We start from the raw sequence: 17,414 nt of genomic DNA on the forward strand, positions 1-17,414 counted from the left end.
CCTTTCCAGTTCATTTGAGTCGCGTATTATTTATACCTCTGATTTTGGTGAAACGCCGTCGGAGTGCATTGCCGGGGACAGAAGAAAAAAAAGGCTCCCGCACGTCATTGGAGCTCTTAAAAGTCCACCTTGTGCTTTAAGTCATTGACCCCCCTCTCCTCTATTCATCACCGAACAAACGGCGATGCCCGTAGAGAGACGCTCGCCTCTATTACCCGCTGTGAATTCCATTAGAGAGACGGACACACAATATAGCATTTCTCTGAGCCTTTGACTTTGTCATTGTTATGGACTGAGGGGTCATGGATTGATATGTAGGCGCACAAAAGGCTGGTTAAATATGATACTGTAGGCTACTTTATGGCTTTCACATTATCGGCTAATCCTCTCACCTCCATCCCAAGTGCCGCTCCGGGGTTGCTTACCTGAATACAGCATCGACGAATTAATCATGTGACCCCCGTGACCCGACACGATGCCTGTGTTGGTTTGACGGTGGCACTCGTATAAGTCCACCTATTCACGGTTCACCTGGGGGCTATTTCACAAAACCCAGATGGCGGATTAAGATTTCACAGCTATCCTGGCTGAATTCTAGCCGTGACTCGGTTTCATGAAAGCAGTGGCACATGAGTTACCTTGGGGATCCGTTCTGTGCAGCTAGCCTGCTCCAGACCAGGCGACCAGCCAGCATGGATTAGTCCTGGTGCCTTTTCTGTACAGTCAGCAGTCACACGCCAATCAGAAACCTTTGTGTTTTTATACTTTTTCCATGTTATTTTGTATGTATTTTACATTAAAAGGCCAAGGTACATATTGCATAACAATTAAGATGGATAGATATGTACTTTATTAATCCCTAAGGGGAAATGTAGTACTATTATTGAATAAATATAATATAAACAAATATAATGTATAAGTAATATCGGTGACATTGTTCATGTGACAACTGTCATTGACATTGTTAGTTATGTTGTGTTTTTATGAAGACTGCGCTCCTTATTGCTGTGAGAGGTTTGAAAAACATATTAGGCTATTAGTTGATGAAGCGAGTGATTTCAACGCCAATTAAAATGTTTTTTCAATGAAGCCTGTAATTAGAGTACTATTTACAGTCCTTTATACATCAGAGTTTCTTTCTTTTGATGGAGTACCCTTTTTCTGACGATGTCATAGATGATAAAGCGCTCCCACTCAGAGAGGGTTTTTGCTACAGGATTTAGTGTTTCCAGTTGGCTTTTACTCACTACTACCTGCCTGAGTGATACAGATTTTCTTGGGATGGCATACCTGCGTAGACTGCTGCGTCCCGAGATTCAGCATTTCAATTTTTGTGCTCTCGGGTGAATTTTCCGGCATGTTGCTGAGAGACTAGGTTATGCCTGTCAGCCATTTCAATTCACTCTCTTTGCAGATCCCCAGCCAGCAGCACAGCACACATACAATCTTGTCCATGCAAGTATAATGGCCTGAATAGAAAATGGCATCCTGCCTTTTTAAGTCCCATTTCCAGTTTCTCCACCACCTGAGAGTTGTCCAAGCAAGGCCTGTGACATCATTGTTGACTGCACTGTCCTTCGTCTGCCTCGGTAACCAAATGGCTCCCACAGTAGCATAAAGATGGAGCTGTGACGATACTAAATGCAATATCAATTATGTGGAAAACAGCAATAGCAGACTGGTCAGAGACCAATTTGTTGGGAATTGTTTTTAGTTAATTTATTCCTTTTTGATCTATTATGATAGATGTATGTAAATATATGTCTGTAGGTTTATAGATCAGTATGTATGTAGAATGTGTAGATAAAGGTATGTGTATATATAGGTATGTCTGTATGTCTGTAGAGACGTGTAGATATAGGTATGGATGTAGAGATGTGTAAATATAGGTATGTCTGTAGATATCAGTGGCGGGCCGTGAGATTCTGACTTAGGCCTTTAATGACTGCCATATAGTCCACATCAAAAGGCGGACTGGGAGGAAAAAGTGTCCCTCGAGCACAGACCGACACACTGAATACACGTTCATACAGTTCCCCACCAACCGCTCCGCCACACGGCTCCACCACGACCACACAGGGCGAGGGAACGGCGAGGGCCAGCGCAGCAAGGGAAGAGCACAACCCGTCGCGTCAACAAAAATGCATGTTGTCCAAAAACGAAAACCAGGACACTGACCCTGCACAGTGCAGACATGACATTGCAGCACAGCTGCACCAGCGAAAACCTCTCCCTGCGCCGAGGTGCATGGGGAGAGGCCGTGTTGAGAAGCACCAGCGGCCCCAGGTGCAGCAGCAACAGCGCTGTGGCTTGTTTATGATTAAATATGACTTCAAATGTAAAAAACAGCAACATAATCAGCATTTCACACACCAGATGCCATGCACCTCTGTGGGAAAGGGGTCATCAGTAAATCCCGATATTCTAGCTTTTAGGTGAGACGCTAGCTTTACCTACAATGTTCACAGCGCATGTTAATGGTCATGCGGGCCCTGTGACCAATCACATGTCTAAGGTCTCCAGAAGGCTCTTCCATGTATTTTAACTAGGCTACTCTTACATAGAGGTAGACAGGTGAAATGTGATTAGATAAAAAATGCTGTTAAGCAGGTCCCAAGAAGCCATACAAGAGGGCTGAAGGAGCAGATGAACAGCTGAAGGCAGCTGTGCAATGAAAGAGTAAGCTAATAGGGACAAACTATTATAATACATGTAGTGTATTTGTGAAAAACAATTACATTTTTTTTTTAAAAGCTATAACTTTTTATTATAAATATATATATATATAATAAATTAGTTCTAACTTTGTGATTCTGTTAGGCCTTTTGAGGCTTAGAAGGCCCTGACGCCCACCACCGGTAGATATAGGTATGTCTGTAGGTACAGTAAGGGCGTAGGTTTGGTCTCAGCATTGGTAGAGACACTACCAATGCATCAATTTCGAACACTTAGGTAATAGGTTTAGGTTTTATGGAACAGCCTTATCACATAATTCATAATCCAAAGTGCTGGTGTAGCGCCCTGAAATATGTTAGTTTATGTTGTACTGATTTATTACGACTGTCCATTTCCAATAATTTGAAGTTGATTTATATGTTGTTATTCCAATGTTTGAAAACATTGATTACCCGCACACGTACTGACTGCGAAGGTAAGACAGTATTGTATTGATCCTGTAGAAGACAGCGCTGTCTCTTACAGAGAGGAGGAGGTGCAGCATGCAGGCTGAAGACAAAAGTGTGTACTTGTGTTTAACCTGGATTGTTTTAATAAAAGTTGCAAACTGAAGAAGGACGTGTTTGTGGACAGTTCCTTTTAAGGGCGCAGCACTGACATAAGGTCACATTGCCCAAACGTTCTACAATCTCCTTGCTAATGCATGGCATTTTTTAACAAAATGCCATGACTAAGACCTCCCCTGAAGCCCTGATGGTCCAGCTGCTGCTTCCTCACTGTGTTTTCACAGGATTTCTGAGTTTCCTGAATGCATTTCAAAATAATGTAAATTTGCACTGTGTGGGTAGTTATTATACTACTAGCTAACTAACAACGACCTGACAGCTACTTAATACTTGCATTCTCCTGTCTACAATGCCCAAAAGAGGCAACAATATCAATGCTGAGACCAAACAAAATACTAATATGAGGCTTGATTATTTCCTGGCGTATTTACTTACCCTGTCAGATTACTGCCAGCTCTCATTCTGAAAGTCAAGATTCACGTAGTGCTTCTGACTCGCTACTTCAGCCAATTAAATGACAGCATCTTGTCTCACAGGCTCAAAGGCACATTGGAAAACATGGAAATCTACTTTTCTCTCTTCTGGGTGACGATCATAGTATAGATAGCAACACAAAGGAGTTTTCAAATGCTTTGTGCAAAATATTTTTTTCATATTGGTGGGAGCGTTTGTGTCTTTCCCAAACTCTGGTCGTGATTAGTCCCTATGGACGCTATGCAAACCTACACGGTTGAGGTATAGAGATGTGGAGATGGAGGTAGGTATGTGTAGCTATAGATAGGGAGGTAGATATAGAGATGATCGTCTCTTTTTCTCTTCCATGTGTCTTTATGACAATTTGTGGTTATAAAGCTTCATAATTGTATCCATTCCCTAAATATTTATTCCATATATATTTACTTATTTTATAGGTATTTATTTATTTTCAAAGTCAAATTTCCTCATTATCTTTTTATATCAGTTCAAGTCCTGCCGTTCAGTTGTGATAGTTGGTTTTCTTCTCTGACAATCTTTTTATTTTTTTGCGTGTGTGTGTGTGTGTGTTTGCTGCACAGACATCTGACAGTTTGTGGATTGTGTAAAAACATACATCAGATACAGATAGCAGTAGGAATAGTGCATGGTGTGAATGTCCTTCAGGTGATACTCAATGCATTTTCAGACTGGCTCTCAGGCTCTTTTACAAATATGATATTTCCCTATGAGCACTGCATCCCCGACACCTTATGCATTATGGACTAAATGAGCCTTTCCAACGAGACCTGATATGTGCGTCCTCCTACAGTCCACCGACACCGACGCTCACCTCGTGCATCAGCGCCTTCACCCTGCCACATTATATAGAACCAAGTGTTTGACCTGGTGTTGACAGGTGCCAAGCCTCTGCCTTTTTAATAAATAATACCCACTGGATCAAGGTTATTGTCTGGTGGCTCCACAATAGCAAGCGTGTTGCCAGACTTGGCGCGACAATGTCAGACTGCCCTCAACCATGTGCATAGGACTGGAATAACATCGCACGACCTTGAATGAAGAGGAGTCAGAGTCAAAGCTTGCTTCGTAACTGTCTGACGGCGATAGAGTGCTCTTCTATATTTTCTGTGTTTTGTGCTTGTAGAAAGTCCCCTTCACATTTTTATAATATTCTATACGAAGTGACGACTGACAAACTGAGCAACAGTTGAGTACGAATAAAATAACTCACAAGTAATTTGTGAAAGAAACTAGACGGGGGGGTTAAATATGCTTTCAACAGTATTCCACCCTGTGGGGACATTGATTAAACGAAAGTTTGCATCACTGGATTCTCCTTCTGTTAACTGTTAAATTGCGCCTCGAATGGTATATGATGACGGTTTCAGTAAAGAGCAGGTATTAGCAGAATGACTCTATTTTTTTTTTTACATTCAGTCTGCAACAATTTGTCTCACTTACAGAACGTCACCGTCAGTAAATCGGCGATCGATCTCGTGGTCTGAAAAGCCGAGAACGATGCATCTGTCACGCACACCCGGCTTCACCCCGTCCTCCTCCGTCCGGTGCTTGTAAATACAGAGAGCAGATACAGCTCCAGAAACTAGACCACACTTTGGTTTCTGTGAAGTATGATCAATTCTATAATTGAAATTGAACAGAACTTGAGTTGAACCATCATCATGCAGTGCAGCGGTGGCTCGGTAGAGGGCGCAATTCTTAAATCAGAGCCAACGAGCTTGAGGAATTATTATCGAATGTTTAATATTACCTCGAATGATGTCATAGAGTATGAAAAGACCTGCAGAACTTAGTCTAGTTTTAATTATTTTGTCGTATTGGGCTCTCTTCCCAGTAATGCACACCAGCTCAGCAGTGGCCTTCTCCTGATCCCGCCTCCCTCAAATACAAGTCAGTATACGTAGAAGAGGCACACTCTAAAACCAATAAAACAATGGATTTCATGGTATCCAATCAAGGCCTCGAACAAGGGATACTGCCCCTGTTCTGCTCGTGTCAATAATTGAAGCTTTGTGTTGCTAGCAGTGCTGCACTATCGCCGCTGAGCACGATGGGTCGATTAGAGATAATGGATGGATGTAGCAAGAAGCAAAGCTGAGCTGTCAAGTGGCGCGTGTTTGCTTTTCTCATTCAGTTGTTGAGTAAATGTTGGTGTCAAAGCTCAATGCGTAAAGCTAGCCAACATTGCTCATGTGTACATTTCAGAGTTCAATCAGTCACACCTGGTTGCCTCAACACCAGCTGCTACTGACGTAGACAAACTGTAGCATAAAAGGGTGCAGAAATAAATCAGTGCTCATAGTTGTGTATACATAAATGCACAACTGTTCTGAGAGTGAGACTTATTGCTGTTAATTTCAATGCCGGAGCATGTTTAGCTAGTTTAGCATAAAGACAGGAGGGAGCGGCGAGCCTTGCTTCCAGTCGTTATGCTATGCTAAGCTAACCCAAAGAGACTTCAGCTCGGTCGTTGAAGGGCAGACATCGATATTGATATTGAGATTGATATCAATTTTGGCATCCAGTCGTCAAAGAGAGGAAAGCAAATGAACTGCTTTGCTCTTAATGAATGAGCTCATTCGCTCTCAAAACCAAAATGTTGTTTTGGGTAAAGCAAGAAGAAATTCTCCCTAAAAAAAAAAAATAGCTGTGTATTATTGACCTTCATGAATGATACACTTCATTAATTATTGTTCATTCAGCAGAACCACAGGAGGTGAACAATCCTCCTTTTGTCAACATTTAGTGAATCATTTGCTCTTCCTTGGATATAAGAAGCATGTTTGTCGCACATTTCTTTCTAACTTCATTATTCCTTCATTGTGAAATGCATAAAGTCGCTGTCCACGTGTGATGTCAGTTCCTTAGTCATTGAGTTAAAAGAGAAAAATACGTTGGTTAAAAACTATTTGATGTAACATATGCAGCTCCAGCAGCAAGGCCTTTCTAATGGATAGGGACACACACTTACACACACATGAAGTTAAATGCTATGCGAATAAGGGCAGGCACGGTAAGTCATGATCATCAAAGCGCCATTATTGCACCGTGGATAGTACTGTGTCCTTTGAGGGGGGAGGGGTTTGTCTCTACACGGATTATTAACTCCTCCTAATGCTGGGCCAATGTGCGAGCGGTAGAGGCTCCACTCTCTGTCAGTGTCTTTGTCCGAGACGCCCAACATTCATCAAACTTACTTTGGTTGCTGTTAAGAGTTGTCAATCCAAAGATTTCCAATTCACTCTCAGACCAGATCTGATATCCAAGTGGAGCTCAGCTCTATTTTTAACATTACCTTTTAGCTTTTGTGGCTTCCCACAACAGACAACAAAATTCTGTAAGACATCCACCGTGCTGAATGAGATGTCATTTGAAAGGTTGCTGCTAATGGACGAGCAACGCAGCGAAGGACACCGACACCTCCAAGGCCACTCGGGTAGGAGGGTGGTGGGGGGGGCAATCTCCTGTTTTGAAGATTTTAAGGGTTTTATCGACGACACGTCTTCCTTTTCTTCTCTTTTTTTCAAGCACTGGAACATCTGCACAGCCTTTGTGCGCCATAGTTTTGCAACATCAGCCACCTTGGTGCAATACATCATCCTAACTGTAACAACAAATGCGAGCACGCCGTTTCTGTGTGCATCTGGCTGCTCGACGCTTTATCCCCAACTGGACGTCAAAGACTGTGGAATTGTCTGAATGATGGCCGCTGCTTCTGTGAATACTGGCTTGTGGCTCTGGATTTAGTTTGGGATTCAATATAAGTTATTACATTCAGTATTTTGTCTATATTCATCAAGTATTAAGTGTCAAGGCATGGCCAGTCATTTGACCCCTTCACCTTTTTATAGTTTATTTATTGGCCCCCTACCAGTCAATATATAACGTTCCAATATATCTGGGGACTGTGCAAGCATGCTGTTTTTTTTAAAAGTCCTAACTATATTTTGTATAGTTTTAGTCAACAAAAACAGTTTTTTGTCATCAACATTACATTCTACATATTTTTGGGTCAAAATAGACCTTGTTTATGTCGTTAACTTTAACGTAAGTGAGAGGCCTCAAGTCCTCCTGACTCCTGATATGGTGCGGGAAACGGAACTGCTGTATACATTTTTTTTTCATTTAAAAAATATATAGTTTGTCTCTTTTTTTGTAAAGGAAGAGGTAATTTTTCACTACTTTTCCCTCGTATTTTTTCTGGACGTTGATACAGTTGCAATCAGCGTGTAATGACGCAGGTGCCAACTCGTCATCGACTTGACTTACTCATGGGAAACAAAAAAAAGGCCTTTAGTTTTAGTTCACAATGACAGCTCAGCCAGAACATCGATGGATTACCAAACAGGCCGACCGGGCACAGGCCCAAGAGCCGGAGACACAAATCAACAAAGAGACACAAATCAACCAGGTGGACTCTCAAAATGACCACAAAGAAACATCAAATGACTTAAAAGAGGGACAACGAAGCAACTATACAAAGAGACACACAGTGACTACAAGGCACACCAAATGATAAAAGACAGTGACCACAAAGAGACACACAACCATGAAGAGACATGCAAAACAACCACAAAGAGACACAAAACTACAAAGGGAAATGCAAAACAAAGACAAATAGACACAAAACTACAAAGAGACACGCAAAACAACCACAAAGAGACACAAACTACAAAGAGACCTGCAAAACGAAAACAAAGAGACATACAAAACTATAAACATGCAAAAGGATCACAAAGAGACTCAAAACTTCAAAGAGACACGCAAAACAACCACAGAGAGACACAAAACTACAAAGAGACCTGCAAAACGAAAACAAAGAGACATGCAAAACTATAAACATGCAAAAGGACCACAAAGAGACTCAAAACTTCAAAGAGACATGCAAAACAACCAGAAAGAGATGCACAATGAGCAGAAAAACGCAACCACAGAGTGACACACAATGACCACAAAGAGTAATTCAATTTATTTCTGCTCAAAATAAAACATTCTTAACTCCTCGGGAGAACCAGAGGAAGAGGCATAATAACACCTTTGTATGCAATCACAGACTCTAAAATTCACTTTGCGTTATACCTGAACAGTTATAGAAATAACTTATAACTCGCAAAAGAACAGATTTTCTTTCCAACTCAAAGCAGTACTTACATGTTCACACAGTATGGATGTTTGAAGGCTGCAACTCAGAAACATATTGCTGTGACCTTATGTTGGACTTTAGAATAGACATTTACTAAGTGTGAGGGCTGTGGTTTCGGCAGATAAGTGAGCATTTAAGAGCACTTTACGATCAGGAACGAATTATCACAATTATTCTTGTATTCTTTCTTTGTACTTGCGGCCATGTGAAATGTTCTACTTCTCTTGACAAATCCTTGAACCGTATCGTCGTCTTAAAAGTACCAAGAGGCTTTGTCCAAACTGTATTTCTCTCGCTGTGAGGCAACATCTCCCTGGAGAGCAGTAATTATATTTTAGAGTTAAGCCCCCGTGAGCGCCTCCCCCACCCAGCAATGCTAATGACATGTGTAGAGACGCGTCCAGCTGTTCACATTGTCGCCAAAGAGCCGGGGACCTTCAAAATAGCAACCTGAGGGTCCATTATCAACACCTGAAGGTCGCATACAGGAAAGCTGTCATCACTCAGCCACGGCTCGCCTTAGTCACTGCGGCGTGGTTCGTGTGTGTGTGTGTGTGTGTGTGGGGCAGATGTGACGGTAGGGCGGTGAGAACCCTCACAGTGACACTCGGCGCTCCCTACCATCACCCATCAGACGTGATTACAGCCCTCGCTCCGTGATCCAGTGCCCTGTCTGAGGAGCTCACTCCTTTTCGGTTTCTCAGGATTCTGCCCGAGCAATCGAACCAGGAGCCCGACTCAGACGGAGACGCGACCCCGGCGCCACATTTGTTCAAGTCGTACCACAAACGGGAACAGTTTTGTCAAACACGTTCTGTTTTATTCATGGGGAATGAGGATGTTTCATCAAGCAGACCGGTGTCATATATAAACTTTTTTTGTGTGTTTTTTTTGCAATCGCTGACTGGAGGTGGAGGAAGAGATGTATTCACCCGTGTGTTCGTCTGTGGAGGCGTACAAACAGAACGGGGGGGGGGGGGGGGGGGTAAACGAGGCAGGTCGGACCATTACCACGATGTAAGAAAGTAAAGCAATTTTAATGACATTGAGAAAAACAAAAACAACCACCAATCAACATTCTTAACATGCAATGGCTGGATTTTTACAAAACATTGCAATTTTTTTTTTCATGGTGCTAATATTAATGCTGAGTGACAGAGTGACTGAGTGAAATGGCAGTATATCGAACGTAACAGTAAGGCCTGTTAAGACGGATGTAATGGTGACTACAGTCTATTTCATCTCAGCATGCAACCAAATTACAGTAATTTGATAACATTTAACAAACAAACAAAATGACAGGCGCTCTTCTTAAAGAGCCGCTCCACCAGATCACATGGAGTTCGACTCAGTGGACAAAAGTTGGTTCATGTTCTGTGGCTCCGGAGGTGCTTTGTCAAGAAGACTGATGATGATGTCACAGTGAGGTCACCGGGGGTTATCCCAATTTGGATTTTGAGACTGCGTTACAAAGCGGGGTCTGGGGTGTTTTCCGACAAGATGAATTCTGGGAAGTGGAGGTTTTTGTATTTTTTGGAGCTTTACCCGAAACTTGGCGCCGCTTCCACTTTTACCAATTCTAAAAAAACATTATTGGAGTGCAACACTAAATCACTGGAGAACTGCTTTAAAGGAATAGTTTGATGTTTTGAGAAATATATGATTATTGATTTGTTGACATCGTTACCTTTTATGGGACGATCGCTGCCAGTCTTCATGCTAGAATAAGCCAACCAGCCATAGCTGTAGCGAATATGCATATTTCCCCAAATGTTCCCACTATTCCTCTGACCTCCTCCAGTGTGAGGCGACTTATTGAACAAAATTGTGTTTTCGGCGCCACTTCATTTAAAATACCGGCTTTCGGCAACAGTGGCCTTGTAAAATAGTCAGTCTATAAACTGGATTTGACCATAGTGTTGCTTTTTAATACAAATTCAGGTATAAAAGTGATCAGGATTACACAACAATTTCTAATAATCGGATAAATAATAATGTATAATGGGTTTGATTTTCTGAATGTCTTTCGTGTCTGGTATGGCAGTGTACGGCGCTGTTTATCGTAAGTCCAGACATGTAATCTGTCTAATGCATCTAAATGCTAAACAAGAGACATTAAAGCTACGTTTTACTTTTCTTCTAACATCACAGGGAGATTGATGACTCGCTGCTTGTGATATGTAAATGTCCTGGTTATTTTGTCAGGTACAAAACCACTGGATAGAATAAGTTAATAAGCTTCCCTTTTCATATACATCTTCCATCATATTTAATGAAGCCATTTCAAATATAAAAGGTCAGTAATAGTCGGCTGCAATTGAAAAATATCAACTTGATATTCCCACTTATCTGAGAGGCAAAGCTGCACATGATGATGTGCAGTGGAGAGTGAAATGTTCTGAACATTTGTACAAACAGCACTGACGTAATGGAGATGACTTTTTTTTTTTTTAAAAAGCAAGAAAAGAAAATCCGAGCTAAATTTGTGGGTGCGTGTGTGTAATAATAATTATAAAAAAAGACACTTTGCACATACAATATACACTATATATACACATTATTTAGTAACGGTCATCCTGCTGCGACTCGACAAAAACAGAGCTGTATAAAATGAGGGTGGCAGTGTAGCGGTCGGCGATGACGCATTACAGTTGACACCAAACGCGTGTGCTCGGTATGGATCATGTCTGTCTTCTCTTTCATTTTCACCCCCCCCCCACCCTTGGCGAGTGTGATGAAAACGTTGCCGGGGGAGACGGATGTATGGATGGGACCGGCGGCCGTGCTCCGCTCACGCCGGGGTCTGAACGGTGGCCTTGATCTCGGCGGACGCCCTCTTCCTCTCCTTCCGCCCCGCGTACTCGCCGATGAAGGAGCCGTCCTCGTTGAACTGGACGTCCTCGTCGCCGTAGTCCACCAGGCTGTCCCCGCTGTCCCCGGCTTTGATCTCTCGGCTCAGCGAGTGCTGGCTGCCCTTCAGCGGCTTCTCGTCGTTGTCGCTGCGAGAGAGGGCGCAGTGGATTTAGAATCGCCTCATTTCACCCATGGCTTCACTCTTATGGTTTATAGGGGAGGACGAGTGGGGGGGGGGAGGGAGGACGGTGGGTGAGGTGGGACGCACACACACAAACACGCACTCGGGCTTTACTATCACTGCCTCTACGATGAGCTTCTGTGACTGGCGTTGGCCTGTGAAATAATGGCAGGGACCACCATGTTGAAACAGCATTAGCCCTCAAGCTACACGTGCATTGATGCATTTGACGAAGTGTGCGGCCGGACGAATAAACCGTGATGAGGTTCATAAGAAGGTAACTTGCCATGATAGCCGTTGACATGAACGTCACGTGACCAGGGCGCCGTTGCGCCAGCTTTTTTGTGTAGTCAAATCTAGCCTCGTTAAATCCCGAGTGTTTGCCGAGCGGACATTTAGGCGCATATTAGCACGCGTGTGTTTTATTTTTACGAGCGTCGCGGATGAAATTTCGAATGTTCATGAATATCCTCCGCTCTCGCGCTTCCAGACAGATTCAGGCTCTCCAAACACGCAACAGAAGCGGGACGTTGGAGTGACGAGAACTGCTGACTAGCGGGTTTGGCAGAGGTCGACACGCCGACGGAGTCAGTGCCTTTATGTCCTCCGTGAAGTCTGCTGGAAATGAGGCGATGTGCGTTTACATATATTTTTTAAAGCTTTTTTAATGCTACATTGCTTGTCACATTGTAAGTTAATTGACAGTTTAGCCTTGTGTGTGTTTTTCCCTCTAAAAGGGTCAAATTCCATCTAATTTTTGCCAATATTGAAGAGGGGATCACATTCAAAGTGTTTAGTAGCGCTTCTACGACTATTTCCAGGGTGTCAGTATCGACGTTATCACAAAAGAAGAAGAAAAAATGCCCCTGCAGTGAAAAAAAAAGTATTTTTTTAATGTATGGATTTTCTCATCAAACTTGCAAAAAAAAAGCCAACAAGCAGATATTCCAAAAATGTTGAAATGTCCCCTTTGTGTTTGAAAGAACAAATACCACAGTAAGCCGCTGGTCTGAAGCTCGTAGTCAAAAGAACTTAAGAGGGACTTCACACACAAACAAAACCTCCTGGAGTCGACGTGACGGAGTGTGAATCCTGTCACACATGAGCCGCTTCTGACTCCACCGCATCAGCGCTTGTTGCGCCGTGCGCAGCCCGTCGAGTGGGGAATTACACCGGGACCCTGAACACACCGCAGCCCTGAAGATGGGCTGCTTTCGGTAACACGGATTGGTTTGAGCATCGCGCTCAAGCGGCCTGCTTTCAGAGACAGGAACGGCTCAACCCTTTGGGGGACGCGGCGTCCATCACAAGGAACTAAGGGCGCCTGTGAAAAGGGATGCTACCACTCGGACAACAGCGACATGTAAACAGCTCAGGGATGCTACCGCTGTTCATCACATACTTTCCAGTTACTCGAGCCGTCAAATGTGTTGAGCGCAAGAAGAAGCGTTAGGCTCCGCCTGCACCTCGTGCATGCCGGGTTGTCTTTTCGCCGAGAGGAGAAAGAGAGTATCGAGAGAAGAGGACACCAGAAAGGAGGATTTCATACACTGTTGCACATGAATTGCAGTGATGTGGTGAAATAGTGCTCCAGGGTGTGTTGGGGAGAGGGGAGGAGGTGCTCCGCTTACCTGTATTCACAAAATGTGTCGTCATTCATGCCTTGGGACTCCACGTCTGGGTGAAGGTCCTCTTTTTCTTTCACTGCTCGCGAAATGAAAAGAAGAAGATATCAGCGATTTTCCCCCGAGAGACGGCCGCCGATGAAGTTTCAGTCTCAGTCCTCCAATTCCCTGCAACTGATTCACTGAATGAAAGAGCGCTGCAAGCCTTGGAAACAGATTGCGACATTTCAAATCGATTCAAGGACAGCCTTTGCCGTCTCATTTCTGACATTTTAAATCAAATCCGAGATCAAAATGAAGCTCCATCTCGAACAAACTACGCTTTCTTTTTCTATGAATTCCTACAGTATTCGTTAAAAATTCTACTCTCGTGTGTGATGTAACAGGAAAAGTAAAAAAAAAAAAGAAAAGGGAATGCAAGCAAAGCTTGTCGGAGCTGCGAATGATAATGAGAACTTAATGAGAAAACAAAGGACAGGGCTGCGTCTTGCTCTTTTTCTTTTTTTTTTTCTGCTGACGAGTGGAGCGATCGCTGCCCGGGCGACAACCTGATGGCCATTAGCCGTGAATAATAAAGCCGAGGAGGACTCTCGTGAACCCAACAGGATGAACATGGAGATACCGCGGCGCTTATGTCATCACTCCCTGCTCGGCCACCTCGTGTGCAGCATTTGCATTTTGTCTCGCTGTGGGCTGCACTTTGTTTATATTGGTGCTGGAGGGAGGGGACCAAAAAAAATAAAAAATAAAAAGCTGCGTGTCTTAATGAAGCCAAATTCAAATGTGGGACGTACAGTAGAAAGGCACATTTCCCTATCTCTACACAAGCCTATTTTCTGTATGAATTTGCATTGAAAAAATTGTTTTGTGGCTGGAAGCAAAAAGAAAACACAGCTTCCTGTAATGGAGGCCAGTGTGATTGATAATCTCGCTCATGGCAACAAACAGCTGAATAGAAATATAATGATGCTCCAAGCAGCAATTACTATTCAAGCAAGGTGTTATGTGTGTGTGTGTGTGTGTGTGTGTGTGCTTGGCGGCGAGTACCTACCAGAATACTTCCCCCCTTTATTTCTGTTGACAAAGCAGGCGATCAGCACAATGAGGGTGAGGAGAGCGATGGCGCACATCAGGCCGATAAACCAGCCCTGGGTGGAGACTCCTCCGTGGACGCTGGCCAGACCTGGGGAGGACAAAAGCCGGTGACTTTGACACGCCTTGGCCTTTTCAATCGGGACACTTGATTGAACGTTCGCGCCGCCGCCGGGGGCCTATCTGATGGCGGGCCGCGCCGCTCGTTTGGAAGCCATCCAATATTAATATTAAACAGCTAATCCCGCCTGTCTAATTAATCAAGTAAAATGGACGCTGTACAAATGTAATTCCTCTCGGCGGGTCCGCGCGGCGAAATTAAATCCAAGTGACGACGACGACGACCACACGCCGAGGATGGAGTCACTGCTCAAGGTCGTTTTAGGTTTGCCTGCATTGCCCCCCCTCCTCCTCCTCCCTCTCCTCTTCCTCCTCACCTGTTAACTTGGTCGTGATAACGTCTTCAAAAATGCTAGAATTATCAAGCCAGCTGTTGGGAATAAGGCGCACAGTGTACTCTGTCCCCGGGTCGAGCCCGTCGATGACGTGGAAGGTCTTTGAGGTGTTTAAGGCCTCTGATATCTTCCAGACGCCCTCACCTGTGTAGAGGGCGGCGGGTCAGGATGTGTTAGTACAGGATACAACAGCACACGGCTACTGAATTCACCAATGAAGGGGACATGGAGGCCGACTACAGGCACAACGCACCGTCACTAAAACTCACTCGTCACAAACTACCACAAACTACCAGAGGAACCAGAAAACACTAAAAGAGTAACGTGAGCTTACGGTTGTTCATATGTGCAATATAAAACTCTGTGTGCTCTCCTCCGGGTATCCAGCTGATATTTGCAAAGCTGTCGCTTACAGCTGAGCTAAAACCTAACAGGGCCGAGGCTGGAGGTGAAGTGAGAGAAGGGGAGAGAGAGGGAAAAAGAGCGGTTAGTGAAGGACATCAGGGAGGGAATGTCATGAGAGGAGGAGGAAGTCGCTCCTCTCCTATTAAAGAAAGAAAGCGAGCGAGAGTGCCCTTTTGTTTCCCAACACTATTGTAAGGAGGTTTCAATCAAGTCTGGGGGGTGGAGGCGCAGTGGGTGACCAGGAACAGAGAAAGGTGGATGCTGAAATGGGAAATTAAAGGAGATCGATCAAAGAGGTTTGCCAATTTGGCAAATCTCTTTGCCAAATTGACAAATTTCACAGTTCAACTGAGAAGAGTTTATAAAGCCGTAATAGTCAATTGGTTAAGTTATTATCTTTCAAACATGTGATGTATAGTTATGACACGTGTATTAAACACATATTGGATTACATTCTCGTCTGTCGGTCTTTCGCGTACGTACGACTCTGGAAGTGTAAAACCAGAGGCGCTATGCTAATGCTAAGGGGGCTTTGGCTGGAAAAAACCCTGTCAAATTACCCCTACAATTCAATTTTTACTTTTTACATTTTAACCCTATAAAATGCTAATTCCTTTGGGTTAAATTTATATTTTTAAAAGCAGTCAAATGACAATGTTTCAAGTATCTAATAATAGGGAAAGATTATCAGTAGATTAATTGACGGAGCATTTAGTTATTGAAAAGAGTGAAAAATGCCTAAAAGCAGTTCCCCGGAGATCAAAGTTGTTTCTGTCGATTAACTTATCAAATAATGGTTTCAGCTCTAAATCTTTGTTTAATAAAAAAAAAACACACAACAAAAACACAAAAAATCTGAATCCGCCTTTGAAGCCGACCATGTGTAATTTAATTCCCATTAGCAGCAGGGAGGACATGAGCCCTATGTCCTCACTGCTGACTACAGCCCCGGTTACACTCTTTTTCTTTGAAGATCCAATTATGAGCCGGCTTTAATAATTATATTTTATGTTATTTGCTTTGAAGGCGGAAAAGCTTTAAGCTTAAAAAAGGCAGAAGGGAGTTTGATCGTGCGCTGTCGCCTTTCGGATACCCGACCGCGAAGACAAACAATCTAATAATGCCGTGAATGATGTGCGTCATTAGTATGGGGGACGTGTGCTCTGACAGCCACCGCCTGAGCCGGTCAACAAAAGCACGATCCACGTCATTTCCCCCGCGGCAGACATGCAAATCTTTCGGGCCGCGTGTCTCCAGCTCAGGTGCGTTATTTGCTCAGGTGATCATTCTCCACGCGAGGACACCTGCGCCGGCCGTCCCGACCACCGCAGATGACGATGCCCTCTGACTAATGTTGATGGATTAGTCTGCGAGCTATGGTAATTCCAATCATTGGAACTGCCCGATGACTTCGACTGATAAACCTCCACCTCCCCCCCCCCCCCCAGCTCCAAAAAACACTAAAAATATCTCAAGGCTGGCTGCCGTGTTTCCTCACTGCGCTCCTTCAACTTACTATTAAATGCTGCAGGAAGCAGCTGCTCGCCCAGCGGGGAGCTCGTGTCCTGGAAGACGCCCGCTTCAAAGTCACATGGCTTTTTTAATTCATTTTTTTAGAAAAGGAGAGGCCAGAAAATATTTTCATACAGGAGCTTTCAAGGGCCCCCACTTATCTCAGTGTCCCGTAAATATCACCCTCCCAGTTTGAGCTTGCGCTTCCCCCCCCAGCGCGGCCCAGGACTTTATTTTTTTTCGCCCCTCTCTCAGCTCTGATGCTGCCCCGGACGGCTTTTTGTCCCTGTTTACCCAGTTGAAGATTTCATGGACATGTCACGTGACCGTTTGGTCAATACCCTGACGTGTCCACTACACAATCAATCGCTGCCGATTAAGAGATATTTGTCCACTTCGAGTGACTGCAAT

The 17,414-nt window shown here is 43.9% G+C and overlaps 1 protein-coding gene across 6 annotated transcripts in view; it reads right to left on the reverse strand.

Annotated features, from left to right (window-relative positions):
* Nucleotides 1–9,898: 9,898 nt before the first annotated feature.
* The window catches only part of chl1b (cell adhesion molecule L1-like b), a 62,054-nt gene continuing 54,538 nt past the window's right edge, over nt 9,899–17,414 (reverse strand). For all 6 annotated transcript variants that reach the window (XM_068595267.1, XM_068595265.1, XM_068595266.1 and 3 more), the window contains 3 exons: nt 14,591–14,722; nt 13,546–13,618; nt 9,899–11,879 (listed from right to left, as the gene is read on the reverse strand). In XM_068595267.1, coding sequence (XP_068451368.1) covers nt 11,672–11,879; nt 13,546–13,618; nt 14,591–14,722 — 413 coding nt within the window. In that variant the 3' untranslated portion in view covers nt 9,899–11,671. The remainder of the gene's footprint in view (nt 11,880–13,545; nt 13,619–14,590; nt 14,723–17,414) is intronic.

Source organism: Clinocottus analis, unplaced genomic scaffold (genome assembly GCF_023055335.1).
Source record: "Clinocottus analis isolate CAN_PGR_092001 unplaced genomic scaffold, fCliAna1.0.p SCAF_3, whole genome shotgun sequence".
Classification (NCBI taxonomy): domain Eukaryota; kingdom Metazoa; phylum Chordata; class Actinopteri; order Perciformes; family Cottidae; genus Clinocottus; species Clinocottus analis.